Here is a 20,429-nt window from a genome sequence, read left to right on the forward strand (position 1 = left end):
CCCCTTCCCTCTTAATTTCTGTCTCTATCCAATAAAAGTAAAGAGAGAGAGAGAGAAGTAAAATCTCACACAAACCTGGGAATTTGTCACAGAAATGTACACAGTAGACCCTTAATGTCCAGTTCTGTTCAGATGAATGAGAGTTAATCCTGGCCAGATCCAAAGCGCCCCACCCGGGAAGGTTGCTGGTAACGTTCCAAAAGGCTACTGGCTATAACTGATGCTTAGAACAGAGCAGACACGACCGCCTTCTATACACACTGGACTACAACGGGGGGACTACAGGGACCAGCATGCAATGTGGCCCAACTGCCAGGGCCTCAGGCAGGGTGTCTGGGACTTGCCAGGCACCTAGGCTGGCCAGTTTCCAACTCAACACCAGATGTGGCACCTGAAAATACTTCCATTTTCGATGATCTCCCCTGAAGTCTCATAATCAAGAAGAGGGCAGAGAGAGGGAGTGCCCCAAAGAGCCTTCAGGTCACCTGGAAATAGGTAACAGGGGGGCGGCTGACTAGGAACAAAGCAAAGCATTCCCAGGAATCTTTGGGCGCTCAAAACAATCACTCTGCCCTCCAAGTGTTTTTGATTACAGACTGGTGATGTTTTAAGTATAGATTTTAAAACAGTGCCAGCTTCTTCCAGTGTTAAAGGTTAGACTAAACATATGATTCTGCTCTATCAACCACAAAAAAAGAAAAAGCTAAGAGACCATCATCCTCTTAGCGTTCAATAAACAGCTGCCATCAGATGCTCTGAATCCAAGAATTAACTGGGAAATGATGGTAAAAAAAAAAATCCTAACTTGGGGAATTAACAAGTCAGTTATGCGATGCTACTCCTTTAAACTGCTTGAAAGCTAGTCTGGCAACTCTAGCCTTGAGTCGCCTCCCCCTCTGACTTCTTTCAAAGACATAATTCCTTATTAGTGACAGAGAGAGAGAGAACCAGAGCCTCATTCTGGCACATGTGATGCTGGGGATCTAACTCAAGACCTCATCCTTGAGGGTCCAATGCTTTATCCACTATGCTACTTTCCAGGCCATCAATTTTATTTGCTAAACAAAACAGAGTGGGTAACCCAGGTTCACTCCCCCCCCACCCTCCCACCTCCCAGAAGTTCACCCAAAGCAGGGAGGGTTTCCACTAGCTGAAGAAAGAAAGAAAGAAAGAAAGAAAGAAAGAAAGAAAGAAAGAGAGGAAGGAAGGAAGGAAGGAAGGAAGGAAGAAAGAAAGAAAGAAAGAAAGAAAGAAAGAAAGAAAGAAAGGAACTCCACAACCAGGCCAATGGACTCAAAGATCTCAGATGAAAGTGGACACTTAAAAGATGTCAGGCATCTAAGAAGGTGCACAATTACCTCTTACTGATCTCTGACCAGCCCTTGCAGGCAGGGCTTCTTTCTGACAAGCTGAGCTTCTTTTTCTGCCGCTTTCTGATTCTCACTCCCTTGGCTAGAGCACACTACAGAAAGCAGGTTTGGACCCACGGGAAAGCGGGTGGACCCACGGGATAAAGGGACATGGCTCTCTGTGGGGGAGGAGAGAGAGTAAGAGAGAGAGCAAGAGACAGAGGGAGGGGGAGAGAGAGGGAGAGAGAACAAACAGCATCAGCTCAGCGAACTCATCAGAGAGGAGCAGGCAGCCCCAGGGGACCCAGGCCACACTCATTAGCCCTTCTGAACACTGAAGACCGTTTCTGACAGCAATAAAAAGAAAAGGGGGGGTGAGGCGGTAGCGCAGCGGGTTAAGCGCACATGGCACCAAGAGCAAGGACCGGCGTAGGGATCCCGGTTCGAGCCCCGGGCTCCCCCACCTGCAGGGGAATCACTTCACAAGCAGTGAAGCAGGTCTGCAGGTGTCGGTCTTTCTCCCCCCATCTCTGTCTTCCCTCCTCTCTCCATTTCTCTCTGTCCTGTCCAACAAACGACACCAACAATAATAATAATAGCCACAACAAGGCTACAACAAGGGCAACAAAAGGGGGAAAATGGCCTCCAGGAGCGGTGGATTCATAGCGCAGGCACCGAGCCCAGCAATAACCCTGGAGGAAAAAAAAAAAAGGATCATTGGGAGCCGGCCAGCCAGCTCACCTATGAGGGCACCTGCTTTGCTACATGTGTGACCCAAATTTGAGCCCCTGTTGAAACAGCCACATGAGGGTATGGTGGCAGTCAGGGTTCAAGCCCCTGGTCCCTACCTGCAGGGGTGAAGCTTGGGAAGCAGAGAGTCCTGTGGCATGGCAAGCAGCTTCAGTGCTGTGGCATTCCCGTCCCCCTGACCCAACTGCCAGTCTCTTTCCAGCTGAAAAAGTCAGTACAGGGAGGTGAGGTCCCGGGGACAAGGAGACAAAATGGAATGAGAACAAAAAACCTGTTTACTGGTATCAACCATTCTGTCCCATTCTTCTATCACTTCCTCTTTTGAAATATATTTATTTTATTGGAGGGAAGAAATCTCTGTAGCACAAACAGGGAGCAAACTGAGAGCTTCCTGCTTACAAATACTGTGCTCCAGGGGGGTCGAGTGGTAGCGCAGTGGGTTAAGTGCACATGGCACAAAGCACAAGGACTGGCATAAGGATCCTGCTTCAAACCCCCGGCTCCCCACCTGCAGAAGGGTAGCTTCACAAGCGATGAAGCAGGTCTGCAGGTGTCTCTCTCTCCCTCTCTGTCTTCCCCTCCCCTCTCCATTTCTCTCTGTCTTATCCAACAATGACATCAATAGCAACAATAATAATAACCACATCAACAATAAAACAACAAGGGCAACAAAAAGGGGGGGGGGGGAATTGGCCTCAGGGAGCAGTGGATTTGCAGGCACCAAGCTCCAGCAATAAACCTGGAGGGAAAAAAACAAAACCAAAGGGGGTCGGGCGGTGGCGCAGTGGGTTAAGCGCATGTGGCGCAAAGCGCAGGGACCGGCGTAAGGATCCCAGTTCGAGCCCCCGGCTCCCCAACTGCAGAGGAGTCGCTTCACAGGCGGTGAAGCAGGTCTGCAGGTGTCTATCTTTCTCTCCCCTTCTCTGTCTTCACCTCCTCTCTCCATTTCTCTCTGTCCTATCCAACAACGAATTGCGTCAACAAGGGCAGTAATAATAACCACAACGAAGCTACAACAAGGGCAACAAAAGGGGGGAAAAAATGGCCTCCAGGAGCGGTGGATTCATGGTGCAGGCACCGAGCCCAGCAATAACCCTGGAGGAGGAAAAAAAAAAAAAAAAAAACAAAACCAAATACTGTGCTCTGACCACTGCGTCACCTCCAGGGCCCAGGAGGCCCAGTGGTTCAGTGGGGCCGCAGAGGCGACCTTGACTGAGCGTCACTGTGCAGACTTGGAAGATGAGAGGACAGTGAAGGGGCCAGCACGAGGTCACACCGCTAGTGACAGGCAACCCTGGTAACCCTAACCTGACTTTTCCACCGTGGGGGAGATGGCTCAGCTAGTAGATTGCTGGGCTTGCATGACCTAGGGTCAAGGTTAGAACCCAGCCCACCATAGATGTGGAGTGGCCTTCTGTCCCTCTCCCCCAGTGAAACTCCATCTCCTATGAGCTGAATACAACGGGGAGGTGAAATGGCTCACGTGGATAGAGCGTTGCTTTGCCGTGTGTGCAGCCTGGGTTCAAGCCTGGCCTCTACTGCACTGAAGGAAGCTTGGGTGCTATCCTTGCCCCCTCCTGCTCTCTGCCTCTGTCTGAAAAAGAAATGTCTTTAAAAAATAAAGAAATAGGGAGTTGGGCAGTAGCGCAGCGGGTTAAGCGCACATGGTGCAAAGCGCAAGGACCGGCATAAGAATCCTGGTTCGAGCCCCCGGCTCTCTACCTGCAGGGGGGTCGCTTCACAGGCGGTGAAGCAGGTCTGCAGGTGTCTCTCTTTCTCTCCCCCTCTATCTTCCCCTCCTCTCTCCATTTCTCTCTGTCCTATCCAACAATGAGGACAACAACAATAACTACAACAACAACAAAACAACAAGTGCAACAAAAAGGAAAATAAGTAAATAAATAAATAAAAAAACAAAGAAATAAACTGGCTTTCCTGACTCCAATGCCATGCTTTCATCCCCATGTGAGGAGCGACACTAGCATAGAAACGTCGAGCTCTGCGCCGGCAGACAAAACCTGACTTGCAAGAGCTGGGCAAAAACCAAGCTCACCATAAAGGACCCCGTCAAAGGCACAGAGGCTCGAGCAGGGACGACTGGGTCACACTTTAGTACCAGCCACCTGCTGGGGGCAGGGGGAGTCCTCAGGCTTCCATCAAACACTCGGGAGGAGGATGCCATGGCGACCCGTGTGGGCAAGGTAGGAAGAGTGACGACTCCTGGTGGGGATGACGGATGGTGGGGAAGCAGGGCTGACACTGGAGGAGAAAGGGCACCCTTGGGAAGACCGGCCGAGGGCAACCTGGCACAGGGCAAAGAAGGCACTTTCTTAGTGCTCACCTGCAAAAGCCAGGAGGGGAAGAAATCCTTTCAGAGAGCAGAGAGGGAGAGAGGGAGTGAGGCAGGGAAGTACAGCCAGCCAGCCCAAGTGATGGACTAGAAGTGACCTGGGTGGTGGCTGCCAGCTCCTATTTCGAGGGCTCTGATCCAAGAACAAACAGTGAGGGCACCGTGAAGAATTGGCCTTGCTGGGTCTGGAACACCACGTGACCAGAGAGAGGGCTCATTCACAGATCTGACTGTGGCTCAGCCCCCGCGGCTCGGCTGGGCTCTGCTCTGCTCAGCTCTGCTCTGCTCGGGGCAAGTGCGTGCAGAGGTGGAAGATCTGGGTTGTGACTATAATAGCTGCAGTAATTAGAGTGTTTCCAAGCTGTTACAGAAGCCTTGGGAGTAGAGCACTGGGATGGGAGACAAGGGCGGGGGCAGCAAGTGACTGAGGGGGTGTCAGGGGAGTGGGAAGTGGCTCACAGTGGCTGGCAAGCTGGGCAGTTTAACCACCTGGGCCTCGCCTAGGGGAGGGCACAATGGCAGGTCCTCTGGGCTCCAGAAGGCTGACTGCTAGAGTGCCTTGAACATGAGAAAGAAAAGAAAATTGTATTATCAGAAGGTGCTGATGGGGGCAGGGCAGACAGTGGCTTTTATGCCTGTAGCTCTGAAGTCCCAGGTTCAATCACCAGCACCACCATCAGCCGGAGCTGAACAGGGCTCTGGGGGGGACAAAAATGCTGATGACACCCTCTAAGAAGAAACAGGCAACTGACAGAGCAGCTCAAAACATGATGTTCTCCTCCAGTGTAGGGAATTTGATTTTAACCTTATGAGAGTAAAAGAGAAGAGAGAGTGTGTGTGTAAACACCACTCTGGCATCTGAGGTGCTGGGAATCAAACCAGGGGCCTCCCACATTCCAGTCCTGTGCTCTACCCGCTGAACCACCTCCTTCCCCAGCTGCTACCCTTGGTTTTAAGAGAAATGTCTAGTGGATACAGCTATTTCCTTGACATGATTCAGACCTCTGGAAATTGCTTCGTTCTAGCAGGTGATGGTGATCTCAACGCTGGAGAAAAGTTATCAAGGTGCTGGGAGAAACTACACGTGGGATAAATAAAAGCAGGCCCAGTTGAGGGCCACAAACTCCACGTGGCAAGCTACACTCCTAGAGCAAAGACAGGTGAGGCAGCCAGGTCGCCAGGACGGCAATCAGCCAATCACCCAGCTGTGTGCCACCTGCTGGGTGCCAGGCTGTGGGGGGGGGCACCTCTTTCACCACAAGCAAAGCAAAGCAAAGCAAAGCGCAGCGCAGCGCAGCGCAGCGCAGCAAAGCAAAGCAAAGCAAAGCAAAGCAAAGCAAAGCAAAGCAAAGCAAAGCAAAGCAAAGCAAAGCAAAGCAAAGCAAAGCAAAGCAAAGCAAAGCGCAGCTCCCTTTTCCTTCTAGAGCACTGAATGGCCATTCACAGGGCATAAAGCCAGGATGCAGAAGCACAATGGGGCCACAGAGGACCGAGGGGAGGCCCTGCTCCTCCAAGAGACAGAGGGAGAGCAGGACCTCTCTCTTCCATTAGCATCTCACTGGCTAACCTCCCGGCCCTGAGAAGTGCCAGACAAAGAGCACTTGGCCGCTCCGGCGCCCATCTCGGCAAGAAGAAGAGCCGCGTTCGCAGGGCTCTGGGGCTGTGACGCTGCAGACACCTGCTTCGTGATCCCTCTCCAGCTGCCAGCTGCTGCCGGCTCCAGCTGGGCAGGTGCTCCACTGAATTCCCTGGTCCCCAGAGAAGAGAGCCCTCCTGACTGACACTCAGGGCCCCCCCACACACCCGAACCTGCCTATCAACTGGCTGATCTTCAGACTGTCACAGCCAACTGAGACGAGACCCCTCATGAAGGAACATTAGTACATCATGTGATTTTGTTGTTGTTCTGTTTGATAAATACACACACACAGGGGCTGGGTGGTGGCGCACCTTGTTGAGCACACACACTACAGTGCACAAAGACCCGGGTTCAAACCCCTGCAGGAAGGAAGCCTCATCAGTGGGAGAGCACCTTTCTCTCTCCTTCCCTATCTCCCCTTTCCTTCTCAATTTCTGTCTTTGTCAAATAAAATAAAGGATTTTTTGTTTGTTTTCTGTGGTCCGGGAGGTGGCGCAGGAATAAAGCTTTGGACTCTCAAGCATAAGGTCCCAAGTTCGATCCCCGGCAGCATCAGTGCCAGAGTGATGTCTGGTTCTTTCTCTCTCCTCCTATCTTTCTCATAAATAAGTAAAAATCTTAAAAAAATAATAATAAAAATAAGTGTAATTTTAAAATATCCTTTAAAATGTATATTTAAAATCAAGGGAAATGGTGTGGTCCAGGAGGTAGCATAGTGGATAAAGTGTTGGACTGACAAGTTCAATCCCCAGCACCACATGTACCAGAGTAATGATTGGTTCTTTCTCTCTCTTCCCTTCTCATTAAAAATTACATAGACACACACACACACACACACACACACACACACACACACGTATATCAAGGGAGATGCCTCAGAGGGGAAAGCACATGCCCGTGTACCATGCAGTGAGGAACTAACTGGATTTGACCCTGAGCATCACCATGGGAACAGCACAGGTGGTGGAGCGACGCTTTGGCTTGTGTCTCTGTCTCTGTCTCTCCAAATAAAGAAACAATCGGGCGGGGGCTGGGGGATGTGTGCACTCAGTGGTATTTCACCTTTGGGCTTAGTCCCTGGAACATTAAAAAAGAAGTCAGGCTGGGAGACCCCTCTCCCAATAGACCACACACACACACCTCACCGGGAACCAGGTGGGAGCACTGAAGGTAGCCCCACAGATGATGGAGGGGTGTGTCTGTCTGTCTGTTTTCCCCAGACACCGCTCGGCTCTGTGTTTTTAAAACTATATATCTAATTTATTTTAATGAGAGAGATACAAAGAGAAAGACCAAGGCGCTGTTCCGCTCTGGCTTACAGTGTTGTTGGTGAACCTTGGAGCCTCAGGCAGGAGTGTTTTGCAGGACCATGCTGCTGACTCCCCAGACCTGTCTTTCTCTATCTGAAATAATAAAAATGAAAGAGTCGACCTAGAGTAGTAGCCTCATTCAATCATATACAAGGCCCCAGCACCACTAAGAAAAAGAAAAAGAAAGAAAGAAAATGTAAGGTGGAGGTGGAGGAAGAAGGGGACATCAAACAGAAGTGAGATTCCAGTTGCTGAAGAGAAACCTGCCCCAGGACATTGTTTCAGCTCTTTGGCCCTGTCTGTCTCATCACAAGGGGACAGGGGACTGTGCCAGGGGAAGGTGCCATGAGAGCCGGTGGGCACAAGGGAGCAGAGTGAAGTGGAACCAGATCATAAGGACAGCACCACCTCCCAGGGCAGGTGCATCAGCTCAGGTACTACCAATGCCTGCGAACTGCAACATGACAGCCCTGACCCCAGTCTCACCCAGGTGAGTGCTAGCACCTGCTCAGCACCTCAGCCTCTCCCCCGGGAAGCATTCTTTACCAAGAGACGCTGGCGTGGAGGTGGGGGTGAGGGAGGGGGACACCCCCAAATGCTCCCACAGTCCGAAGACTCCTCCAGGCATCAGCCCAACTCAGAAAGCATAATGCTGAATCACCGAGAGCTGAACCCAGGGCTCCCTCCTGTCACCTGACAGGGCTCAGAAAGGCACGCCTCACCCAGGAGTGGAAAGTTCTGGGCCTGGCTGGGAAGATGCTGGAGACAGCCACCGCCCCCAGTAAGGCCTGAGGACGTGCTGCCAGCCAGGGGCACACCTGCTGACAGAAGTCCCACACCTGCGTTTGGACAGACTCAAATAGAGGGACAGACACCCTGACCAAAACCAGCGGCCAAAGGGCCGGCTCAGCAGGACAACTGTGCGCTCACAATGAGCCAGTCTGTCTCCACCGCTTTCCCCAGGGGTGGGCGTGAGGAAGAACCAGAGCATCACTGGCCTGTGAGGTGACAGGGATCATCAGACTGTGGTCCTCATCTTTGCAAGTCCAGCGCTCCACCACCAAGCCACCTCCCTGGATGCAAGATGTTTTTAACGTCCCAGGTAGAAACCTCATTTCTAGAGCCCCCCTCCAAGTTGTTTCCCCAACCAATGATATCTACTACATGAGCCCTTTTGTGACATCTATAGGTGTTATTCCTGTCTTTTCAAAAATTTAATGAGAGAGATACAAAGACAGACAGGGTGGTACTGGGGATTGAACCTGGGACCTCGGAGCTTCACGCCTGAGTCTTTTTGCATAACCATTATGCTATCTCCCCAGCCCTATTCCTTTCCTTAGGGACTCCAAAACCTGAAATAAGGGCTTTGTTTTGCTTTGCAAAGCCCAGGATATGTGTGTATGCAATTTTTCCCTTTTGGAATTTTTCATTCAGATTGACCTAGAAAGGAGGCTGGCACCATAGCCGAAGAGCCCCCGCCCCCCCCAATCCAGGTGGTGCTGGGGCTCAAACCTGGGACAAACCCATAAGCCCTCTCTCTGGCCCCTGAAGTGAATTCTGTGCACTTTTTTTTTTTTCCTTGAGGCTCATCTTTTTAGCACATTTCTCCATCACAGAAGTGGGTCTGGACTTCCCATTCCGTGAACAAGTCACCTTTCCTCATCCCAGTTACAGGTGAAGAAAAGTTGTGCTGTTCCCAGGGCTCTCGCCCACAGAGGCAAATTCTGCAGCCTTTCTGTTATTGTAGTGCAAGTGTGACTGGCCAGGAAGCCACTCTTCAAAAGGGACCCGGCCCCCGCCTGCCTCTCTCTGAACTGGTTTTCAGAGGGATTCCTAAAGAAATAAACAGACAAAAAAAAAAAGTGTCTGCCTCCCACCTCTATAAAAAGAATGAAATCAGATGGTCCGAGCAGGAACTGGCAACCTCCCAAGGGAATCCTCTCTCCCTGGAAGGTCTGACCCAGACACCCAGACTTGGGGGCTGAGTTCAGACACAATACCCGCGCCCCCACCCGCGCGCCCGCGCACAGACACACACAACTTAGCAGCAGCCGGCCAACACAAGGGGCAGGCCCCGCATGGCTGGCACCCCCTCCGCTAGCTGGAAAAGAAAAAAATGTGTGTACCAGTGAGCCCTGCATTGTTCCTCCCTCAAAAAAAAAAAAAAAAAAAGGCTTTCTGTCTGGTCTCCTGCAATGGCAAAGTCCAATTTGGGAGGCGAGAAAGGGAAAAAGAAAAAAAAAAAAAAAAGAAGGAAAGAAGGGAAAAAGAAAAAAGAAAAAGAATGGGACGGGGAGCCTGGGAGCGGGAGCCCAGTCCGGGGCTCCGCCGGGATTTGAACCCCTGACCTTCGCCTTGTACACAATAGGCGGCTGTTGGGGGGGGGGGCTCCCTCTCGGCGCGCCGGGCAACTCCGGGGAGAATGACACTGACTATTGTGTGTGGCCGCGGCCGTCACCTCCTCCCCGCAGCCCCCCAGACAAAGCGGCGGGGGGAGGCAGTCACTCCGGATGCCCCATTGCGGGGACACTGGGGGTGCTGGGCACCTGGCCTGGCCGGGGACCCCCTGGGCTGCCCCCCAGCGCCCCGACTCTGGTTTGTTGGGCAGGCGTCCCCCACCAATTTGGGGGCTCCCCGATTCCTAGAAGCCGCGGGGCGACCGGCCCGAGGCGTGTCCTCCCGCACCCCGGCTGGGGGCGACCGGGGCAGGGTCCCGACACCCGGGGTCACGCCGGCGGGAGCAAGGGGGCGCCCCGGCCTGCAGCGGGACTGCGCCCCCCGCCGGGGGTGCGGGGACGACACTTGGGGCCAGGCCCGGGGAGCCCTCCATCTTGAGGGCGAGGACCCCGGGGCGCCCCCCACCCACCGCGGCACCCGGGACCCCCAACTCCCAGCCCGCAGCCCTGCACGCACAGGGCGCCTCCCACACACGCGCACACCAAGGGGCGCCCCCGGGCCTCCCGGCCTGCTGCCCCGCCGCAGACCCCGCGCCCCGAACTTCGCCCCCGCCGCCCCCCGCGCCGCCCGCCGCGCCCCGCCCCGCCCCGGCCCGCCCCCGCCCCCGCCCCCGCCCCACCGCACACAAAGCTCCCACTCACCGCGCGGCCGTCCCGGAGCCGCCGCCCCGCAGCCCGGCCCCGCCGCCCCCGCCGCCGCCGCCGCTACGGGGCCCCTGCCGGTGCCGCCGCCGCCATGCCCGCCCGTCCGCCCGCCGCCGCCGCCGCGCCCGCCGCCGCCGCCGCCGCCGCCGCCGAGCCCGGGCCGCGGTGCCCCGATCGCCGCCACCGCCGCGCTCCGGGCCCAGGCGGCCGCCCGCAAAACCCGGCGCGGAGCCCGCGAAGCGGAGCGGATCGGAGCGCGGGGGGCCGGGCCGGCGGGCGCGAAAACCCGGCAGCGGGCACGGAGCGGGGCGGCCCAGCGGTGGCGGCGGCGGCGGCGGCGGCGGCACGAGGCTCCCCGCCGCCCGGCCTGCTTGGGGCGCTGCCCGCCGCCACCCGGGACCCCGAGGGGCCTGCACGGCCGTGGCCACCGGGGCCCGGCACCGCCGCCGTTTTGCTCCCGTGGCTCAGCGACTGTCAGCCCCCCCCCCCCTAAGGTTTCTCCTTTGTTCTCTTCTTGCCGGGCTGCCCCTCACGCCGGGCTCCCAAGTGACCCTGCCCACCCGGATGCCCTCTGGCCCGGGGGCTGCGGTTGTCTAAGGAGTCTTGGGCTGCCCACCCCACCCACCGTGCTCAGCACCGCTGCCACTGGGCTCTGCCAGGGCCCTGCCATGCCTCTCCCGCTGCCAGGCACACTGCAGGCATTCATTCAGCCCCTGTTTGCTCAAGGCAGCCCTCCTCTCCCTTGCGAAACAAGTCAACTCTGCGTGACCTCCTACCTAGGACTTCACCTCCTTCCAGGGCAAACAGAAGTTTATCTTCTTTCTCAAGGCTCTCCAACGCCTCACCCCCTTCTGGATGTCCTTCCTGCGTCCTTGGCCATCTCTGTAAACCCGCGGTCTTTATCTTTCCCTTTCATCGTGAGGAATCCTTTAGTAGTGCGAGATAACCACTGTCAGATCTCTTAACTGTCTGCTCCACTCCTACACACACAGGGGGACTCAAGCTCATGTGAGCATTAAGCCTGTCTGGCCCACTGATACTTGAGTTGTCCTAGGACAGTACAAGGGACAGAGCTATGGGTACTCGGTACTCAGGTGACAGCAAGCTTTCCGTGGCATGTAAAAAGCCAGAGGAGTGGTCTGAGAGATGGCGCAGTGGGTAAAGCACTGGACTTTCAAGCATGAGGCCATGAGTTCCATCCTCAGCAGCACATGTACCAGAGTGATGTCTGGTTCTTTCTCTCTCGCCACCTTTCTTTCCCATTAATAACAACAGTAAAGCGTTTGCAGTCAACATTAAAAAAAAAAAAAAAAAAAAGCCTAGAAGCACAAAGAGAGTAGGAGAGATGCCTAGCATAGAAGAGAACCTTTACTTTGGACCTGCTGTTTCCTCCCAGGCCAGAGGCTGGGCATTGCAAATCCATGGGACAAGCCAGACTCACTGCCTGGTCCAAACCAAGCTTGTTTTGTGAGCTAAGAAATTATTATTATTATTATTATTTACTGGATAGAGACCACCAGAAATCAAGAGGGAAGGAGGGGAGGGAGAGAGGGAGAGAGACAGAGAGACACCTCTAGCACTGCTTCACCACTCATGAAGCTTTCCCCCTGCAGGTGGGGACCGGGGACTCGAACCTGGGTCCTTGTGCATTGTAACATGTGCGCTCAACCAGGTGCACCACCGCCTGGCCCCAAAAACAGTTTTTACAAAGGAGCTGAGGAGTAATTTGTGCCATGAAGCTTATCTGAAATTGGAATTTCAGTGTCTATGAATAAAGTCTGATTGGCTCCTAGCCACACCCATTCATTTACATACTATCTATGGATTTATTTACAACAGCAGAGTAGAATCAATAGAACAGAGACTGTGGAACCTGTGGAGTCTGAAACATCTGGTCCTTTACAGAAGTTTACAGATGGGCAATGCCTAACAGAACTTTTCATAAGGACAGAAACGGATATTTGCATTGTCACATTCAGAAGTCTGCCACATATGGCAGAGCATTTGAAAAAAGCTAATGAGACTGGAGAATTTTTTTTCCCAGCCAGGGTTATTGCTCGGCCTCTGTACCTGCACGATTCTTTACTTACAGCACTTTTTGTTTTAGATGGAGGCTAAGAGATAGAAGCCTCACCATGCAGGTGCTCCCACGTGGGGGCAGAGGCTCAAATCCAGGTTTACACACATGGTAACGAGTGTGACCTGTCTCCTGGCCCCAATAACATTTTTTACTTTCATTTATTTTAAATAACCACGTGTGGTTACACACTAGGGGATTTCCAATCATGGACTCTCCTCAGATCTTCTGCAATGACCTTATTTACCCCGATTTCAACATCTCCCTTCCTCCCTGGGACATATTTATTTGCCTGTGGATTCTCAGGCCTCCCCCCAGCCCCTCCTCTGGCCCTATTTACCTGACTCCAAGCTGAGAGTACACCAGCACACACTGGGGTTTCTGCCTGGCCTCTCCACGTTCACAGTGGGCGTGTGGAATTGTAACAGTTCACCCAGGCTCACCCCACAGAAATGATCAGCTCTGTTCATGCACGCACAACTGGGCAGGCAGTGGTGACACCAGTCAGTGTCTTTGTGCAGGGGGGACAGCACTGTGGCTGTGTCTTTTCTTCCCTGCACAAGGGGAGGCGGGAAGTCTTCACATGCCAGGCCTCTAGCCTGTGAGATGGATCACCGCCCAACAAACACATTCACAGAAGCTGAGAACAGCAGATGTGGACTTGCTATTTGAATTGCAAGGGGGAGAAAAAACCTCCTTCAACACAAGTCTTTCTTTCCTCCCCTCAGGCCCAATAAGCCCAAGTGAGCTGATTATTTCTCTAGTGTAATTAGATGGCTCCCCCCTTCTTTTCTTTCTTTCTTTCTTTCATTCTTTTTCAACTGGTCTTTTCTAGCTAGGCAAAAGAACAACTCCCATCCTGTCTCCATCTTGGCCAGCAGCTCCAGCAAGGGCATCAGAAATACGCGCCCAAATGAAAGAATTCCACGTACATGGGCTATCAGAGACACTGGAGTCAGAATGGAGAGGGACCAGGGGTTATAACTCATAAAAGCCCTAACCTTGGGATGATTTGTAAAAATAATCTCTAAAGTCTCAAGTTTCTCACACCTGCTCCACAGGGAGAAATGGGCTTCTGTAACCCCAAAACTTGAAAAAGGAAAGAGGGTAGGAACATATAGTCCTGTCCCCAGATTAACTACAGCAAGTGAAAACCAGCTCACTCCATTCCAGACATCTGGCTATAAAGCAAAGCCTTTAAAATCCTGACCGGGAAAGTCTCCAGTTTGATACAGATCCCACTCTGAGTTTATATAATTAAGAGTGGGTCCTGTCTAGGAAAGGGAAAACAAACCCCAACACACTAAATCCTTCAGGTGCTGGGCAAGTTGAGAAGCGTTGGAATCCAACCACCCAAATGGGAATGTAAGAGACTAGGCCAGTAAGAGTCTGCTCAGATCTGTGAGGCTTCCCCCAGGCCACGCTGCCCAGAGTTCCAGTCAGTGCAGAGTGTCCTAAAGCAAGTTTGGACTCGGGCTGCTGAGAATTTCCCCCCTGGGCTTTCAATGACACTATTTAATCATCCTGGAGCAACTGAGGGCCATCTCCCCCAATGTCTCTCCCACTTCCTCTCCTAGTGTCTCCACAAATGAGAGAGAGGCCTTCTACCCACACGGCGTGAACTAAAAGGCAGGTTTGTCGTGGACCAACGGTGAAAAGGAGAAGTCTTCAAGTCCCTCCGCCATTTGGTTCCTGTGGCATATTCTGGATGCTGAGGCGGGTTCCCGTAAACTTGTCAAGTTCTTGTAAACGCTCTTATCGCGGCGCACACAAACACTTGCATAACCTGCACTCTGGCAGCTCCTCGTGCACGCATCAGCTGTCCAGGTGGAAAAATCAATGCCGACTCCACTTGCTCAGGCTGTCTTTCAAGTAGACAGAGCAGATAAACTTCTCCCTCTACACACACACACACCTCTAGGTTTGTCACCTCTTGCCTTTCACTTTTCGTTTTGGTCTCGAGAAGACCAGAAAAGTCCCAACTCAGAATCCACATCACTACTGTTCCATAACCAACTAACCGCAGAGCGAGCTCCGTGTGCCTCCGTTGATAGGACTTGGGGTGCAGGAGGCCCCAAAGTGACTTTTTTTCCTGCTAGAGGTAGCATCAGCTGTCCTCTCCACCTTGCCGGGATAAGGCCAACAGGGCGAGAGGAGGCTACAGGCCAGCAGCGGCTGAACAAGACGTGTGTGGGTTTTCCCTGGGAATTCCTTGAGCTGTGCGACCGCTGCGTGTATCAATGCAGAATGAGCGGCGGCGGCGGAGGCATTTCAGTGCAAAGAAATGTTGAATATGGGCGATTAAACAAAGGGAAAATTCATCTTTTTCCTAACAGTACTTTTTCCTTCCCCCTCAGGGTCTCTAAGTCAGGCACACAACTGTTGGAGGAGCTCCAACTTCCCCCCACGTGGTGGTGGTGCTTTATAAAAAGCAGAACACACAGCATTTCAGACCACAAATTTCCTGATGAGGCCAGCAACTGAGATTCTAACAGCTCTTCTGATCAGCCTTGGGAGGGAAAGGCCAGGCTGACTAGTAGAAATCTTGTTTCAAATCAGCCTCTAATTTTGCCCAAGCTCACAGGTTCCTGGGGTGTGGAGGTTCAAAGGGCTTCCTTTCTGGGGTGGGGAGAAAGGGGCAGAATTTGGATACACTTACTGAAGGGTTTTCTTTTTTTCAATTTCTAATTGCTCCATCTAAATGATACTTTTGCAATCTCAGCAAAATAAACAGGGCAGTGTCCCTGCTGTGAGCAGGTGGCCTCCCTCCTCTTTCCAGGCTTACGCTCTAAGTGTCCTGTGGCCTCAAACCCAAGAACAAAATGGCTGGACCTCCAGCACCTCTCCAGGTCATTACTTTAAAAAAAAAAACAAAAAAAGCAGGGAAGATTACTCAGCTCTGAAGTAACAGTTCTCCTAAGGTGTTGGACTGGGGCAGAAGATGCATTACTAGCCTCTTTGGCCCACCCTAAGTCTTAAGTCTAGGCTATTTCAAACACCCTGATCTCCTACCAGGCTGTCACTTAAGAAAACAAACAAATAAAAACACTTTCAAAATTCAAGTAGTGCCTCAAAACACCAGTGGGCAGGGAGAACTTTCCTGGCTGCAGACCCAAGCCTGTTCCTTCCTTGCCTGGTGTCTTTCTAAGAAAGATGCCAAAGACCTCGGGTGTTTAAAATAGGTTTTTATAAATAAAAGTATTCAAAGATTTGAGCCCATTACATAAAGTAGGAACCCCACTCTTTAAGAAAAAATATACACATTTGGTAAGAGTTGAAATTCTGAGGGCTTCAAGCCTGACGCCCAGCCTCTGATTCCTGCTGCAGGGTGGTTTCTGGACAGAGCCCCACTCTGCCTGGTGGCTCCCTTTCTCCAGGGGTCAGACAGCTTTCTTCTGCTTCATTAACCCCTTCTTTGCTCCTTGATGGATCTTGGAATCCAGTTTCCCTACAAGAGAGAAAGAGAAGTCTCATTATTATTTTTTATTTGCAATGCAAATCTCTCCTGGCCTCCCAGGTCTGCTCCTTACTGTGTTCCTGTCACATTCAATTATCTTGCTTCAGGCCTCAGACCATTTCAAACTTCAGCGGCTCATTCTGGAAGAATGAGGAAGCAGTAGGAACGCTACCAGGACACAAATGCCTGCCTCTGTGTGTGTGCGTGCACACACACACACACACACACACACACAGAGCACTTGCCTGAGGAACTTAAGAAGTTAATATTTCTGATTAACCATGTTTTTGTAAGGTGTCCCATGTGAAGGCAAGTTTTTAAAGGTTACACACACTTGACAAAGGCATGCCTTCCACACAATGGGAGATCCACTCCTTTGACCTGTTAACCGGAGGAGCATAATGCGGGAGGCCCTGGCAGTGAGAAAGGCTGGGACTTAATCGAGCGAGTGACCTCAAACAGTGGAGTGGAATCCACATGAATGCTGTGCTCACAAAGGGCCCCTATCACCAGCTAAGAAGGGCAGAGGTCACAGGCTGGAAGGCTCTACCGAGTGTTCAAGTTAGGAAACAAGCAACCTTCCTGTCCCAGGTGACCCTAGTGAGGGCCTTTCCCCATGTGGTCTCTGACCTCTGACCCGGACAGAGTGGGGTCTGTGGTGGTGGTGGTGGGGGCAGCCTCAGGAGCCATCAGCTTAGGAGGGTTCCTGCTGGCTGTAGGACCCAGCTCGAGGGTGGCTTTCTCCCATAAAATGTCTCCCTGCAGCCAACAGCACTGCTGCTGATGGAAGGAGGAACATTCAGCCTCAGCGGCCAGTGTAACAAGGAGCCTCCCCAACCCTGTGTCAGTCACGGGGCCTCCCTGAGCACCTGCATCTGGGCAGCAGTCCCTGTGCAGGGAGAGCACTGGACTAGGAGTCAGGAGCCTCCGGCTCGCCCACCTCGGTCTACTATAAATGAGCTCTAGGACCTGGGCAAGGCACTCGGGCTGCTCACAGAAGTGCTCAGCAGCCAGAGCTCAGGACTCGTGTCCTGAGGTTCCTGGTCTGATCTGGAGCGGCGCTCTGGCTTCTCTCATGCTTGCAAGTTCAACACTACCCACCGCACCACTTCCCAGTCCATCTGGCTTCCCTCATATGGAACACACACTCCCTCACTCGCACACACAAAAATTAAAAATTTAAAAACTCAATCTTTTGGGGGTCGGGCGGTAGTGCAGCAGGTTAAGCGCACGTGGCGCAAAGCACAAGGACCAGCGGTCTAAGGATTCCGGTTCAAGCCCCCGGCTCCCCACCTGCAGGGGAGTCACTTCACAGGCGGTGAAGCAGGTCTGCAGGTGTCTGTCTTTCTCTCCCCCCTGTCTTCCCCTCCTCTCTCCATTTCTCTGTTCTATTCAACAACAAACAGTATCAACAACAACAATAGCCACAACAAGGCTACAACAACAAGGGCAACAAAAGGGGGGAAAATGGCCTCCAGGAGCAGTGGATTCATGGTGCAGGCACTGAGCCCCAGCAATAACCCTGGAGGCAAAAAAAAAAAAAAAAAAAAAAAACCCAAAAACTCAAATCTTTTTATTTTAGATAGAGACAGAAAAATTGAGAGGGAAGGAGGAGATAGAGACTCTAAGAAAGATACCTGCAGCACAGCTTAACCGCTCATGAAGCTTCCCCCCTGCAGGTGAGGGAAGGGAACCTGGGTCCTTGTGCATGGTGACATGTGTGCTCAGCCAGCTGTACCATTGCCTGGCCCCCTCAGTATTTTAAGAGGACATATTCTGCAGCCTAGGAAGGTGACTCCATGGAAGAGTATAGGACACGGAAGCATGAGGCCTGAGTTCAATCCCAGGCACTGCTTATGCTAAAATAATGCTCTGGTTTCTCTCGCTCACTCTCTCTCGCAATTTTTTTTTTTTAAAGGGGAGTGGCGCATATCCTGCCTTTGCACAAGCAGACAAGGAGAACAACAGCCTCCAAGTGCCGAGTTTCCTTGTCTCCTTATCTCGGGCTTCTCTCTCATCATCTCTCAAGAACAACACCTGCTTCTGGAGTAACACTTCCTTTTCTGGGCTTTCTCAGAACCCCTCACTGGGTGGTACCCTGAATACCGCTCAGACAGTCACAAAGCTCTGATTTTAAAACACTTGTGCTCTGGAGTCCCAACTACTCCCAGGGGCTTAGGGGGTCTATTCACGCCTGGGCCACTGGCTGAGAAGTCAGGGAAAGAGCTCCGTGCCCAGTGAGCAGGTCAGCCAGGGTGCTCAAGAGGAAGCTAGGGCAGGCTCGGGGTACTGCAGCCCAGCCTGGGGATCCGGGAGAAGGACAGGGTGGGGGCACCAGGTCCCAGGGGAAAGGACCTAAGATGGAGACACCTAGCACAGGGAGTGGAGAAACTGTACTTGTGTGTCAACAGCTTCAGTAAAGAAAAACATGGGGACACAGAACACTGGCGGTGGGTGTGGTGTGGAACTCTGTGTCGCAATTGTGTAACACAATCTTGTAACATACTATTAATAACAAATCAAAATTTCCTTTAAAATTCCCCTTCAAAAAAAAAAGATAGGCAAGCAGAAAGCAGACGTGCTTTCACTAAAAGGCTGAAGCAGAGAAGGTAATGCTACACATTGCAAGGTATTTGCTTTCTTTCCAGGGCCTACTCCGAAGCTCACAGTAGAAGACCTCAGCACACCCAAGCGTAACTAACCTTTGTAAAGATGGTGGTGTCACGGATTTGAGCACTGCTTAGAACACCCTGACTGGAGCTCTGGACAAGACAGGACAGAATTTCTAGTTCCATAGAGAACTGCGGGCGTCTAGATCGCTGCACTGACTAAGTTAGAGGAGCCGGGGCCCGCTTCCAGTCTAGAGTTCAGTTCTCCTAGCTCTTAGCCTCATCACTCTGCTCGCCTTCTTCACTGCTCAGAGGCCCCTTCTAGCTTCATGGCAACACACCCTGAACATAAACTGGGATCTGACAAAATGACAAAAGCAGAAGACCTAGAGGCAAACATACTTGAGCAAAATGCAACTTCTGTAAACTTGTTTAACAACTGTGAGCTGAAAGGAGGGGGGAAAAATCAATAAATTATATTCACTATTCACAAGGACCCTAATTTGAGCCCCCACTGCCCACCTTCAAGAGTGGTGAAGCAGGTCTATGTCTATCCTTCTCTCTCCCCTCTCTCAATTTTTCTGTCCTATCAACTAAAATGAAAGAAAGAAACAAACAGAAAAAAATGGCCATCGGCAGTGGTGGACTCCTAGTGCTGGCACCAAGCCCCTGTGATAACCCTATTGGCAATAAAAAATATATTAAAAAAGTTCAAAAGACAGAGAGAGAGAGAGAGAGAGAGAGAGAGAGAATTAGCACAAAGCACAAGGACTGGTGTAAGGATCCCGGTTCGAGCCCCCGGCTCCCCACCTGCAGGGGAGTTGTTTCACAGGCAGTGAAGCAGGTCTGCAGGTGTCTGTCTTTCTCTCCCCGTTTTCCCCTCCTCTCTCCATTTTTCTCTGTCCTATCCAACAATGATGACAACAATAATAACTACAAATAAAAAGATAAAAAATAAAGGGCAACAAAAAGGAATAAATATTTAAAAATCAAAGAAAAATTTTAAAGAGAGAATTACAGTTAAGCGCTTTTTAAATTTTTATTTATTTATTTATACTTTTATTTAACTTTTTTGCCTCCAAGGTTATTGCTGGGGCTCAGCGCCTGCACCATGAACCCACTGCTCCTGGAGGTCATCCTTTCCCCTTCTGTTGCACTTGTTTACCATTATTATTATTGTTGTTGTTATTGATGTCGGTCGTTCTTGGATAGGACAGAGAGAAATGGAGAGAGGAGGGGAAGACAGAGAGGGGGAGAGAAAGATAGACACACCTGCAGACCTACTTCAGTGCTTGTGAAGCAACTCCCCTGCAGGTGGGGAGCCAGGGGCTTGAACCGGGATTCTCATGCTGGTTCCTGCACTTTGCACCATATGCGCTTAACTCACTGCACGGTATACCGCCCAACCCCCAGTTAAGTGCTTTTTATACACCAAGCCCTGTGCTGAGTACTATGCATATGCCAGGTGATTTAATCAAATAACTAGCTGAAAGAAGATATAGTGTTGTGTTGTTCTGCCAGGGTCTCCGGCGTGTGATCTCACTGCTCCTGGGCCACATCGTATATATGAAAAATGCATCACACACATTTATCACATATATCACACACACTTTCTATATACACAAGTACATATGTGTGTGTATGTATCCAAATGGGGAGGAGGCGGGAGAGAAGTACAACGCAGGTCCACTAGCTGTGAAGCTCCCTCACGTGCTATGATGCTGGAGCCCTAACCCAGGGCCCTATCCACAGTAAGGGTGGAATCTACTGGGGAGCTAGCTCCTGGT

At 51.9% G+C, this 20,429-nt stretch overlaps 2 protein-coding genes across 4 annotated transcripts in view; both read right to left on the bottom strand.

Annotated features, from left to right (window-relative positions):
• The window catches only part of ZNF609 (zinc finger protein 609), a 174,952-nt gene extending 164,346 nt beyond the window's left edge, over nt 1–10,606 (bottom strand). Inside the window, exons 1-2 of one of the 3 annotated variants that reach the window (XM_060174322.1) lie at nt 10,497–10,541; nt 4,909–5,007 (exon numbers count right to left, since the gene is read on the bottom strand). The gene's annotated coding sequence lies outside the window, so the exon portion shown is untranslated. Of the gene's footprint in view, nt 1–4,908; nt 5,008–10,496 lie in introns of all 3 variants that reach the window. The other 2 variants (XM_060174320.1, XM_060174321.1) reach the window with 2 other exon arrangements.
• Nucleotides 10,607–15,744: 5,138 nt separating this feature from the next.
• Nucleotides 15,745–20,429, bottom strand: part of TRIP4 (thyroid hormone receptor interactor 4) — a 62,778-nt gene continuing 58,093 nt past the window's right edge. Inside the window, exon 13 of the mRNA XM_007532346.3 lies at nt 15,745–16,024. Coding sequence (XP_007532408.1) covers nt 15,957–16,024 — 68 coding nt within the window. The 3' untranslated portion in view covers nt 15,745–15,956. The remainder of the gene's footprint in view (nt 16,025–20,429) is intronic.

The sequence above is a fragment of the Erinaceus europaeus genome, chromosome 16, assembly GCF_950295315.1.
Source record: "Erinaceus europaeus chromosome 16, mEriEur2.1, whole genome shotgun sequence".
Taxonomy (NCBI): domain Eukaryota; kingdom Metazoa; phylum Chordata; class Mammalia; order Eulipotyphla; family Erinaceidae; genus Erinaceus; species Erinaceus europaeus.